Source organism: Amia ocellicauda, chromosome 17 (genome assembly GCF_036373705.1).
Source record: "Amia ocellicauda isolate fAmiCal2 chromosome 17, fAmiCal2.hap1, whole genome shotgun sequence".
Taxonomy (NCBI): Eukaryota; Metazoa; Chordata; class Actinopteri; order Amiiformes; family Amiidae; genus Amia; species Amia ocellicauda.
The window spans coordinates 13067306-13080747 of NC_089866.1; the positions used below are offsets into that span (position 1 = coordinate 13067306).

General features: G+C 42.3%; 1 protein-coding gene across 1 annotated transcript; it reads left to right on the forward strand.

The window, feature by feature from the left end:
* The first annotated feature begins 144 nt into the window (after positions 1 to 144).
* On the forward strand, positions 145 to 12867 carry znf598 (zinc finger protein 598). Its single transcript, XM_066689610.1, has 12 exons — positions 145 to 432; positions 3061 to 3173; positions 3423 to 3552; positions 3809 to 4020; positions 4748 to 4965; positions 5141 to 5258; positions 5452 to 5630; positions 5821 to 5914; positions 7997 to 8847; positions 8956 to 9112; positions 9365 to 9494; positions 10323 to 12867. Exons 1-12 carry the CDS (start codon positions 259 to 261, stop codon positions 10677 to 10679), a joined length of 2733 nt encoding a protein of 910 aa, XP_066545707.1. The 5' UTR covers positions 145 to 258; the 3' UTR covers positions 10680 to 12867.
* The last annotated feature ends 575 nt before the right edge of the window (positions 12868 to 13442 follow it).

Here is a 13442-nt window from a genome sequence, read left to right on the forward strand (position 1 = left end):
TAATACATTGAAGACAAACATGTTAGTAAATTAGCAGAATATTTGCAATTTAATCAAAAGTAGTGTTCACTGTAACCGCTAGGGGGCGCATTCTCTATTGGCCCGAACCGCAGACGCGCGGAAATCCGTCTGTGCAGAACTCGTTGGTTTGCGTGTTGACGTCAGCGGGGGGGAGCGCCGGCCGGTTCAGACTTGTGGACTTACAGCTCGTCGGTGTTAAATTGTCAACCAAAGCCCACGATTCTGTCTTTACCAGCCATGGAGTCCAAGTCTGGAAAGGATACCGAGCGGAGCTGTGTGCTGTGCTGCCAGGAGCTCGACATCTTCGCGCTGGGGAAGTGCGATCACCCGGTGTGCTACCGCTGCTCCACCAAGATGCGGGTGCTGTGCGAGCAGAGGTACTGCGCCGTCTGCCGGGAGGAGCTCGATAAGGTACCCGCACTGTGGTGCACTACAGCCCGGGGAGGCAATGTGGCGGCCTAGGCCTCATATACCGCTCTGGACACGAAGGGGAGTTGAGCCTCTGTCATCGGGGAGCAGCAGCGAAGTTGGTCTCGTTTAAAGACATTTTAAAAGCAACGGCGTGTGTCAGTACGAGTGACCGCTGTTTTTCATGGGAATATCTGTTTGGCCATACATGTATTCCTGTGTAATCGAGTGTCATATGTTATTAACGTTATTTAAATAAAGCAGTGGAGCTGATTTATGTCCGTATTAGATATAATAGGTTATTTATTAATATAGTTCTAGACGTCAGACTAAAGATTGATACCAACGTGTTTTTCTCCCCCTCACAAGTTTCGGTGTTTATTTAAATGTGTATTGTTGTGCATTGTGGTATGTTATTGTGTTGTGAAGTGCAAGGTTTGGAGTTGTACCGACCCGTGTTGCTATGTAAGATGGCGAGACGTGTTGTGTCCACTGCAGTACAGTGGTCTGCACTAGCGCAGATTTCCGCAGTTCTGCGCAGATTGGTGGAGCAGCGCAGAGCTGCGCAGAACTGCGGTAGACGAGCGCGACCAGTAACTCGTGTTACGGACCAGAACAATCACACGTGTTTAAAACGGGCCGGTCAGTGTAGTGACAGGCAGCTCCGCTAGAAAACCAGCAAATCCAGTGTCACCCCAGCAGTGCTCCAGTATACACGTGTGCGCAGTGGAGGAAATGAAACCCCGTCCTCAGCCACGTCTAACGCATGATCGTGTTCAGTGACAGCCTAGTGGAAGTCATGGCTGAAGGTAGTGTGTAGATAACACTGGATTAGTCATTAGACAGGGTCACTCAGTCTGCATTACAGTGTGTCAGTATTACCTGATCTGTTTCGAATTGCTTTCACTGGAGTTTATATAGGTGTAAGGGTTCGTGGACATATTTAATGTGGGTAGGCCTACCACATCCTCTGAACAGATTGTGTTTTATTTATGTTTTACTTGTTTTCATAAACAGTGTATGTCATACAATATTCAGCTTATACCATGTGTTTTCAGTCCACGTGTCCCCACTGTGTCACTGGTGGTATCATCTCCAGGCCTGTGCCTCCCAGTAGGTGATAGTTATGTAGTGACTCAGTTCAGTTACCCAATGCTCATAGTTCAGTCTGCCACACCTGGTTTTATCTGTGTACCTAGAAGTCACTAAACAATGGTACACCAATAGCATGACACATGTCTCTATGATGTGTATCTGTTTACAGTGAGTTTGAGTACAGTGATCTCATACTGCCCATTCAAGTGTAAAATTACTTGTGTTGTGGCATTACTCCCCCACAAGTGGACATGATTTCCAAAAAGGCCAAGATGAAAAGTTGCTCGGAAAGTGATTCTTATAATCGGATGTATTCAGCTAAATCACTTGGCTTGTATTTTTAAAGGTGTGTAAAGAGGAAATACAAGGCACATTTTGATATAGTCTACACACCCTTTTGAGAGCAGTTTATTCAGGGACCCAAACAAGGCTGTGGATTTTTCAGTCAGCTTCTTATTTTGTCCCTCTGGAAAACCATGTGGAAAGACTCCAATGAAGAAAACATCTATGGATTGAATTTAGTTCATTTCTTTTTGAACTTGTCTCATATTGCAGGGCAGTGTGCTGCTATTTCCAGGAATATGAGTTACAATCATCCCAGGCACTTTTGCTTTTCTTCACTATTTCACTCCATGATTGTGCGCACTCTGGTTTTTCCAGAGCCAGATCTCTGAATGTGGACGAATCCAATAATGGCAAAGGCTGACTTTTGGACTTGCTGAGTATGGCAATAAGCTGCTGGTCTTTCTCATTCTGCAGCCCTTCATTTAAAACACTTAACTGTAGGAGTGTCTGTGAATCAAACATGCATTCACAGTAGTTTTCTGAGTGTTTTGTGCCTTTCTTGTATTTTGACTTTAGAGGGATGTTTGTGAATGATTGTCTTAGATTCAAAGTATAAACTATGAAAACTCCTGTAGTCCGAAGGACCCAAATGTATCTGTAATTGTTAACCACTAGTGTGCAACCGAAGTGAAAGCGTATGTAATTCACATTCCATTCCATTTTTTGTTACCTTATTTGAATGGTTCAAGTGGGAAACCAAATTTTGAGCACCTAAGATGTTACATTAATGTTAAATAATGTATGCTTCATGAATAGTTAATTGCATTAGTTCCTGTTCAATATCTGGCAAAAGAAAACTAGAGAAATCAATCTGCCGAAGGGGAATTGGATGTCCTGAAATGACTTTACTTATAAAACCACTCACTGACTTCAGTAATAAAAAAAGTCCCATGAAATAATTTTCCGGAACATGGAAAATTCCATCTTAATTTTAGCCAGACATTCCTCGGTCATGTGGAAGCTTACATGTGAGTTGTAACAAATTGTATATGCTTATCAAACGGCTATTTTCTGAAGCATGAAGTGTGAAGCCAGGACAGTTATTCAGATTATTGTTTCTTAGTTGAAGAGACAAAGTTTGTAGTTCATATTTACATTAGCAGCTAACAGTTGGTATTTTATTTATTACAGTGTCTTTGAGTTGGACTGTTTTTCATTGAGCAGCTGAATTAATGTTTGTCCATTTTCTAGGTCCTTTTCGTGAAGAAACTTGAACCTTTTGCTACAATACCTTCCCAACAGTTTCAGTGTGAGAAGAAGTATGATATTTACTTCAGCGATGCCACAATCTACGCACAGTTCAGGTATGCGTTTGTAATAACTAAAAAATACTTCTCGGATGTTTAATTAGCTGAAAGCACAGGTTCATTCTTATTGTGTGTCCAGAGATAGTCTGGGCTGTGTAAATGGAATCTGTTTTGTTAAACGATTAATGAGATCTCGGTGTACTCAGCCTTTCTATTTCTCCCTGTTGTCCTGTGTAGATTGGAGCACAGCCCTGGTCTATATGGTTTGTGTAATCTCTAACATTAATGCCTGTCTCCCCATCTTAGGAGGATATTACAGTCTGAATGCCCACACTGTCCAGAGCCGAGGGTGTTTTCCAAGTTCGAGGAGTTGGAACAACACATGAGGAAACAGCACGAGCTGTTCTGCTGTAAACTCTGTGCAAAACATCTGAAGGTAACCTCATTGGCCGCTCTCTTTTTGATACAAGTCTTGTTGAATATTGCAATTCATATCCACCTGCATTTGTAACTGATACATTAGTGATCGTATTTAAATTCCTGTATGGCAAACTATACCAATTACCTTGTTTATAACCTTACCGGTTATAATGTAACCGTCACAGTTTCTTAGTCATGTTAATTTGTTTACATTGTGTCACATTAGCCCAACATTTATTCTGTACCGGTGCACTGCTTTGTAACTCCCACAGATTTTTACTCACGAGCGGAAGTGGTACAATCGCAAGGATCTGGCCCGACACCGGACACAGGGAGACCCTGACGACACGTCCCACCGCGGACACCCGCTCTGCAAGTTCTGTGATGACCGCTACCTGGACAACGATGAGCTGCTGAAACACCTGAGGAGAGATCACTATTTCTGTCACTTCTGCGATTCGGACGGCGCTCAGGAATACTACAGGTGTGTGTCCAGGTTCCCTTCCAACCGGGCTTTAACCTGGGGGGCTGCACAGCGGTTCGAAACCTGTGTGAACAGAAACTGATCCTGTCACTGTGGCTTAATGGGTGGATTTAATATAGCATTGTATAATGCACTTGGCAGCTGAAGCTCAGTGGCAGCAGGAGTGGAGGGTCTCCTTTCTGTAATTTTCAAATGGATTGCCTTCAGACGGTTATTCCTTTCAGAGGATGGAACATACCTCACACCATTAAAGGCATCATTAATGCAATATATACCATGGGCAGATAAGAACATAAGAGCATCTGAAATAAATTTGATCCATCTTGTTGATTAGGTTGGTGGTAGCTTAATGATCCAGAAGTCTCATCAGGTGGTATATTATAAGACTCTTAAATGTATTCCATTGGCTTTATCACTAGGGTCCCTCTTTGATAGCTTAATAATTGTCAACTTCATAAACAAGGAGTTGCCTGTTTCCATGTGAGTAGAATGGCAGGTCCCATGTTTAATTTCTTCAATGAAATCTGTAATATTTTGTGTATGCGTGTGTGCTTTTTTATTTATATATCCTTTCCAAAAGAAAGTAATGTAACTCCTCACTTTATTTTAGACTTTGTATTTTTTCTTCTTCATCTTATGTCAGCCGGCTTGAGATGCTTTTAAAGGGGGCAGTATGCAGTATATAAATTCTTGATTGATTTTGCATTGCTTGCATTGTCCTTTGCAGCGACTATGACTATCTTCGCGAACATTTCCGAGACCAGCACTACCTGTGTGAGGAGGGCCGCTGCAGCACAGAGCAGTTCACCCACGCCTTCCGCTCGGAGATCGACTACAAAGCCCACAAGGCCTCCTCTCACAGCAAGAACAGGGCCGAGGCGCGGCAGAACCGCCACATAGATCTGCAGTTCAGCTACGCGCCGAGACACCCGAGGAGGAACGAGGGTGAGCGGAAGATCACTGTCCAATAGATTCAATACAGTGCCTTTCTCCAAAGCCTGCTTTCATTGTAATTGTATTTGTACCCCAGTATTCTTTTTTATTCCCTCCCATTTCTGAATCCCCAGTCTGTAGGCAAATGGTTCTGTTCTGTCCGTGAAACATTTGTGTTTGTTCGTAGGTCTTGTTGGCGGAGAGGACTATGAGGAAGTGGACCGCTACAACAGGCACCCGAGGACAGGGAGAGGAGGGGCTCGGGGAGGCCAGCAGAATCGAAGAGGAAGCTGGAGATATAACCGGTAGGTCACATGCACACCCTCACCCCAGCACACTCAGTGGGTGGGTGAGTTTACACTGTGGAAAATCACCTAATTAATTAAATACGCACTGTTCCGATTGCCTAAACAGGAACCTTTATAAGCTCCTACACTCCAGGCTGCGCTGATATTGATGCCTGCTCCTCCTGCTCAGAGTTTGTGTTGTTGTTTGCAGGGAGGAAGAAGACCGGGAGATTGCTGCGGCCGTCAGAGCCTCTGTAGCAGCCCGAAGACAGGAGGAAAAACGACAGGCTCAGGAACGAGAGCCCCCCAAACCCCGGAAAGAAGATGTAATGGACACTGAAGACTCCCGGACTGTCCGAAGTGTAGCCAAGCCTCCCAGTGAAGCTCCAGGTACGAAGTGTACATCACAGGATGGCAGAAATGATATAAAACGACCTGGGTTCCTTAAATCCTGCAGTAAAACAATAGAATTTCAAACTAAATTACCCAAGTTTTTTTTTTAGTTTGTATTGTTCTTATTGATCTTTTGGTAAATTGTATATACCTGGCATTAATTCTGACATCTGTTTGTTTGTTTTAGGTCCTAAGGATGCTGCTAAATCAGTAAATGGCATTAGATCTCTGAAAAGGGACGATTTCCCGATATTGGGTGCAACAGCAGCACCTGTTGCAAGGTAACTTTTTATTGGACAAGTCTTATTCAAAGTGGATAAAAAAAAAAAAATGCATTCAAGAGCAGATTGTTTTTGCCTTTGGTGTTAAACCTTTGCGTCCCTTATGCGTCTTTTGCATAGAAAAAGCCAATTCTCTTCCGGAAAAAGCTGAGCACAGCCTTTGAAACATCGCGGTAAGTTGGAAAACACTTGAAACTTAAGGGTTAAGCCCCCCGCTGCAAGAGTCTGGAGTTAATAAGTGATAGAGAGAGAGATACAGGCTAAACACCGCCACATCTGCACAGCTGTTACAGATGTTAGAATAAGCAGACAGTGAAGTAAATAGTTATTTAAATGGAGGCAGAAATTAGACTATTCTTATGTAAAACCTGCAGCAGAAAGCCTATCTTACACCCAGATGAATGCTTCGAGAAGTATCACACATGGCAAAAACATAGACCATTGAGCATTGCAACACAATTGCACATTGTATATAGCTTTTACGTGATTGTTTTTGCATATTTATGTGCATTTTACATTTCTCTTTTTGTTTTCAAACCTCGCCACATGTAAATAGTTGTAAATATTGATGTAAAACATTTGTAATGTGTTTTTTTGTTGTTGATTACCTTTGTTAGAGGTATGTGAAGTGCTGTAAGAAGTTTTGTAGATTTCTAAGGTTCTAAAGTACATTTATTGTCAGAAAACCTTTTTTTCTTTAACAGTTTTATTTTTTTTATTAATTTGCACATGGAATAATAGTGAAAAAAAAGACTAATAACAGGCTTTTTTCATCTTGTGTGTTTTTTCTCTCGTTTTAATTGGAGAGTTGTAGATTTGCCCCTGCCTTTCAAAAAGGACCACAGTCCCACAGCACTAACCTGTGCAGGGTTCATAATGTTAATTGAAATGTAATACACAAAACAGAAGAATGCGCACTGCAAAGGAATAAATGGCAGGCAAGAGTTTAAAATGCCTTCAAAACCAAACAATATATGTATATGCAATGCATTCATTTGTCCATGGGAAGCCTAAGAAAGTGTTTGCATCTCAGAATCTCAGAATCTCAGCTGATAGTATTTGAGCTGATTGTTTTTTGTTCTTTTGTTCTCCACTTTTTAACCCGGATTGGAGCATTCATTGCATTTGTTAAAGCACTGAGCCCAATCTGGACATTTTGTATTTGCAGCTTGTACTGTAAGCTACAGAGCTAAACTGAAACTGCTGTTCATCAGAACTTTTGTAATGCTTCCTTTTCAGTCCCCACTGTTGGAAAAAGTACTTTGCAAATGCAAATGCAAATCAAAGCATTTGGTAGGGGAATACTCTAGTGATGGCAAACTCCTTTAAAAAAAAAAAAAAAAATCTTCTTACTCACAAATGTATTCTGTTTATTATTAATATTTGTCAATATGCATTCATCAAGTATTTATTTTTGAGGTACACCAAACACTTGAGCAGTGATCAAGAGTCCAGTTGATGGTTCTCAGTTAAGTTAAAAAAATATTTTATTAGCAGCTGCTGTTTGGAAAAGGGAAAAGTCAGTGCAGTCACTTAGAAATAGGGTTTCAAAACCTGGGAGAAAAATAAAAAAACAGGAAGCCATTTATCTTGAACTAAATGTCTGTTGTAGTGCGTTACTGTAATTTTGTACTGGTCAGACATGACAGGCCTGGTGTAAATGCCTATAGAATTGCCTGATCCTGAATTAAGTTCCAGAGATGCTTTTCCTGGAAAATGTCATCCTTAGTTTCTATTTGCTCTTGACAGAATGGAGGCTACCTTGCCTAAACCATTAGCTGTAACAGTGGTTTCAGATTTTCCAAGCAGGCACAATGTCTGGACTTTTCTTTTTTTCAGATTGTCTGTGTGTTTATAATCCTTGTGTTTAGCTTTGTCCACATAAATTATGGGAGCAGCAAACAGGCAAATTAATTTGACAAGGACATGCAAAGAGGCAAAGAAAGAAAATGATAAACGCAGGAAGGACTTTTATATGAAGAATTGTTTTGAAGCCCTGAGTTGCTGTGTGTTTGCTCCATCTTCATCTAATTCGACTGAAGGCCATCTGCTCATTTTTAATTGATTTTCTTCTTCTTCCAGCATGATCAAGCCGGCTCCCGTCAAGCTGAAAGAAGATGATTTCCCCAGTCTGTCCAGCACAGCTGTGTCTTCGCTCATGACTCCGGCCTACACTGCCCAGCCCAGGAAACTATCCTCCTTCCAAGAAGAGGATTTCCCAGCCTTAGTGTCCAAGATCAGACCTCAGAAACCATTTGGCAACACCTCAACTGCCTGGTCCAGTGCTGCAAACAAAAACCTGGTGAAACCCACCAAGATGGCTCCTCCTGCGTCCGTGAACCCGCCTTTCTCCTCCTCTTCCTCCTCCAACCCCCCTCTCCTCTCCATGACTTCCTCCCAGCCCAAGAAGAAGCCCACGCCAGGGAACAATAATAAAGCCCCCCCCAAAACCAGGTCCGCCTCTTCTGATGAAGACGATGACCTGACTGGCAGGACCACTCAGGAAATCCGCAGCGTGCCCACCATGCTGGACATCTCCTCCCTGCTGACGGGCAAGCCCTCTGCCCAGGCGGTGACCAAAGTGGGCAAACGGAAGAAGATGGGAGGGGAGAAGCAGACCCTGGCGGCGCCGTCAGCGGCGTCATCCTCCTCCCTGTCACCACCCCCTGGGGAAACCGCTGCCCTTGTGGCCCAGAAAGAGAACCGTCCCGAGACCAAGCACCCCAATGCGAACCTCGCTAAACCCGTGCTCACAGCAGCCTCTAAAACCAACACCTGCGTCAACGGGCGCCCTGACAAGCCCCCGGAGAACAACAACACTATCGTTCCCAAGGAGCCGCCTGGACTGAAAAAGCAGGCAGCCCCAGATCCCTGCCCACTCCCTGAAGAAGAAGAGGAATTTCCTGCTTTGATGTCTAAAAAGCCCCCGCCAGGTACAATACGCAGCAATTTATGTATTATTATAAAATATTCTTATATTGTTGGTCTTTTTACACCTTTTAAAAAAAACGTTGCGGGTTTGTGTTTCGGTTATTTCACAGGTTTCAAATCGGCCTTTCCAATGAAGGGCGGACAGGTCAGTGCAGCCCCTCTGCCTCCCCCAGGGTTAGTGGCACCGATTAGCAAACCACCTCCTGGATTCACTGGCATCCCCCTCAACGCCAACGTATTGGAGCCAACCATTCCAGCAGTCGAAGAGTGAGTGAACATGCAGGATCCAAACTCTCCACAAGGGGGAGTACAGTATCTAAAAAAGAAGTGGGAGTCTCCTTTGTATCTTATGCATCCAATGTGAAAATAAATCACGTGATTGAAGTCGTTCTGTTAGGATCCCAGATTGTTAGATTCTGGGTGACTGAGGTGATGAGGTTCTCTACAGTTTTTTAGTTTCTCATCAACATGCTGAAGTTCTTTTAATGGTACTTATCATCGTTGTCTGTCACATTGCAGGCCAGTGTATTCCCAGCCAGAGAATTTCCATCAGCGAAATTTGCAACTCATAGAATCCATTAAAAACTTCCTACAAAATGACGAGTCTAAATTCAACCAATTCAAAACCTACTCGGGCCAATTTAGACAGGTAAGAGTTTTGTTTTTATACTGTATACTTGTAGTTGCTTTGCTGTCTTCATGTGTATATCTACATATTATTTTGGAAATGGACAGAAGTCATATACAATTGGAGGTGCCATTACAATATTCCCATTTACTCAGATGCACATGAAATACATACTGTCTTGAACTGATAACCCCTTCCGTGGCTTTGTGAGTTACAGTAATAAAATGCTCCTTTGCGATGACATGTTAAGGAAGGCTGGTGCCTTTTCTTCTAGTAAATTCTAGTAAAACCCCAAACATTTAAAATGCTGTGTGTCCCCTTATGTTATTCAGCTGGGTGTGTTAATTATCCCACACATCTCAACACTTGACCATTTACCTTTCATAGAGACCCTCCTGAAAACAAATACTCTCTTTGTGTTGAGGCTTCTACAAACAATCTATGTTTTTGATAACCTGAGGTCAGATTGTATTGATGTAACACAGTGTTGAAAAAAATACTTCTACTTATCTTTAAGAGAACATGAACATATCTGATCAAGTTCTCTAATTAAGAGGAAAAATCCCGGCCAAGCAATACATTTACATGAGTCGACAAAACGGTTCCTTTGAAGAGCCAGTGTTTTCAGTGTTTTCTTACTGACAGTTTGCCCTTTTACAAAATACGCCTCAAAGTGTAGCAAGCCTACGAATGAATAATCCAAGGCACTGTGCCAGTGAGTTTGCTCCGCGCTTCCCTACACTGGAAGTCAAGCGAGGAAAAGACTGCAACAAGGGATGTGAACTGAGTGGAGGCAGTTGTTTGTTTTAAATTGGCAATAAATCTATATATATACATTTTTTATCCCAGTGCCTGATTACTGCTGCACAGTACCACAAGAGCTGCAGAGACCTGCTGGGCGAGAACTTCAAGAGGATCTTCAATGAGCTGCTGGTTCTGCTGCCTGACACCAACAAGCAACAGGAGCTGCTCTCGGCCCACAGCGACTTCAAAGCGCTGGAGAAGGCGAGCGGCAGTAAACCCAAAAAAAACAAGAAAAACGCCTGGCAGGTCAACACCTCCAACAGCAACCTGGAGCTCGACTGCCAGATCTGCCCCACTTGCAGGCAGGTCCTGGCACAGAAGGACTTTGTGGCCCATAAAACCTTGCACATGTCCGATGATGACTTCCCCTCTCTCCAAGCTATCAGTAAGATCATTAGCTAACCCCTGCAGGCGGAAGAACAACAACGCAAATCTGCTCGTAACCAAGCAAGGTTGTTTCTGCGCTATAGGAACAAGCGCTTTCAGGTGCGCTTACTGAAGGGGTGAGGAGGCAGTGCTAGGGATCAGGCGTGTGTTACTCAGAGTGATGAAACCGTTCAGGAAGCGATTCAATCTGATTTGGGGGAAAAAGCTGTTAGTGTTTTGTTTGTTCGTTCTTTCGTCCCCCCGCAATGCGCAAGATCAATTCAGAGCAATCAACATCCACAGATTGTCGATGCATACAGACCTGCCCTCTCACCTGGCACTGGCGACTCTGCTCCCCCAACATTTTGCTGTATGTTTGATAAGACTAATACCAATTTCAAGTTAAAAGCAGAAACTTAAATGACATGGAAAGGGATGCGTTTGATATTTACTTGAAAGCGCAAGGTAGTTAAGTTCTGGCAAGTTCTTTGTTTTGTTTGTTTTCCTGGGAAGGCGTGAACACGTGCAGATGTTTGTCTCGAAACTCAATCCTGTAAATTCCGTTGTAAAAACAAAATATTTAATTTCACTTTTTCAACGTTTTCCATTTTTGTTGTGAAATGTATATACAGCAAAGGCATAAAGTATGATGCTCAGATTTAGACTTGGAGCATCCGGTAATCTTTTATAATTTATTTAACTTTTTATTTTCCATAGTTTTCTCTAGCTAGCCTCAATAGCTTAACACCACTGTTTATACAAACTAAGATCTAACACTGTAATCTTACTTTATAAACCCATCATTGTTATGGAGATGATGATGATCTTAAGAAGTTTGAAAAAGGTTTAAAATATACACGTTGATTGTAAGTTTTAGACTTCAGTATATTTGCAGGATACGCATGCATGCTTTTTGAAAGGATATATAAAGATGATATAACTGGTTTCTACTGTATGGCTGGACCTGCAAACAAAGTATAACCAACACAGTGCAGCTGGCCGTGTTTTGGCACAAGCTACGACCCTTGTGAAATGAATGGCTTAAGCTCCCAGCCAAGTACATGGTACTTTGCTCTGATAATAGATTAACAGTGAGTGCAGAAGCGTTTTCCCTTCTTAATGCATCAGAGCTTTAAATATTTGACACCTTTACAACACTATTTGTATTTCATTTCAGGCTTGAGAATTGGCCTTTTGAACTGTATAGGATATTGTATTTTCTGTTTTCGTTTACATGACAGATGGCACTCGGTTTCGAAAATGCTGTTGCTTGCAGGTTGCAGTAGGTAATTTTTTACTCTGTCTAAAACTACTTTCCTATATGTATATCTCTCCCTTAGAGAGAAATTAAACTAGGAAATAAAACCTTTTTGTGCAATTTTTCCATCATTAAATGTCATTCATAGGGAGTTCTAGATTACAAACTACAGGTAGCTAATCAAAAAGTATGACCAAAGCACCTACGTTTGACCTTTTTTAGTTTGTAAATCCCAGCTTCCAGTAGGTCAGCTTCTTACTTGATATTTAAACACATCTCTGAGTATGGGACTAGCATTAGATATGTGATGTTTCTGTGAATGAAAGGGAGTTTCTTGTGTCAATTATAAACCAAAACCAAGCCCGTTCACCTTTTTTCTACTCTTTTTCATTGTCTTCTGTTTTCCAGGCCTAAGATCCTTGGCCCGTAAAGAGCTTTATCATAGGCCAGTGAAGATACTTAATCTCTGAAGTGTGCATTTAATTTTTGTTTGGCCCTAAGTTATGACTTATCGTTGCGTTTTAAATCACAATTTAACTGTGTCCATCATTCCGCATTTTACAGTATAGCTGCCTGTTAAGACCTAGTCTCCAAAACGAAGGCAGATCCGATTACCTGCCCCTAGTGTAAGCGGGCTCCTTCAGCATAGTACTCAGAAGTAAAAAAACGATTAGCAATGAAGATTCACAATCTCGATGCCATCTTTTCATTTTGTTTTCAGCGGACATGCGTTCCCTTAGATAATCTGTTGATTGAATTCCTCTTCTCTCGAATTTTGGGGTTGCAGCACAGAGGGGGAGTGCTGTGCTCTTCACTTGAATACATTTTTCACTTGAGAAACCGCTGTTTTTCAGGACACCTTAATTCTTTCTGATTTATTCTGCTGCTTTTCATTGAAGCTGCTTTTCACAGCAGCGCCACTCATTGTATTTTGTAACAGGTGCCAATAAAAAAGTGGTTACATCAGTGTTCTCCCCTCGTTTTCATTCGAACTCCAGGATTTCTTTCACACCTGTTACTTGTGTACTTTGTGATGTTGCTTAAATTGAATTTGTTTTCGGAGTTCCTGAGTGGCTCAACCAGTAAAAGGCACAGATTTAGCCCTATTGGCAAGACAGTCCAATTCAGGGATATCATTATCGACTGTAACCAGCATTCATGGGCGGCCTAAAGCTGCTGGTGGCTGAATGGGATTGAGGCCAAGGTTTCTCCAGCTTCTCACTGAACACCTGTGTTATGTGACAACTGTTAGTCCTTCCTGTGATGCTAGAGGGTGGTGGCTTGCATTGGACATTTGCAGTGTAGGAAGAAAATAAGTGGGTGGTTTCGTAGCCATGTTTTGGAGCACATATGGAGCTGGCTACGATCCTGTATTCATACAGTCCTAGTCATGATCTGTGTGATTTACAATTGGCAAGAATAAATCAGGATGGCACACATGGAAATATAATGTGATTCCAACTTTGTCATTGACTCATTTGACTGCTCCACACTATTGACTAACAGAGGACAGATCCAGAGTTGAAACAAGTCCTTCAAAA

Coding starts and splice junctions, on each gene's coding strand:
- znf598 (XM_066689610.1), top strand. CDS start 259: ATGGAGTCCAAGTCTGGAAAGGATACCGAGCGGAGCTGTGTGCTGTGC. Junction 4,021..4,747: donor GGCGCTCAGGAATACTACAG/GTGTGTGTCCAG, acceptor TGTCCTTTGCAG/CGACTATGACTATCTTCGCG. Junction 9,113..9,364: donor ACCATTCCAGCAGTCGAAGA/GTGAGTGAACAT, acceptor GTCACATTGCAG/GCCAGTGTATTCCCAGCCAG.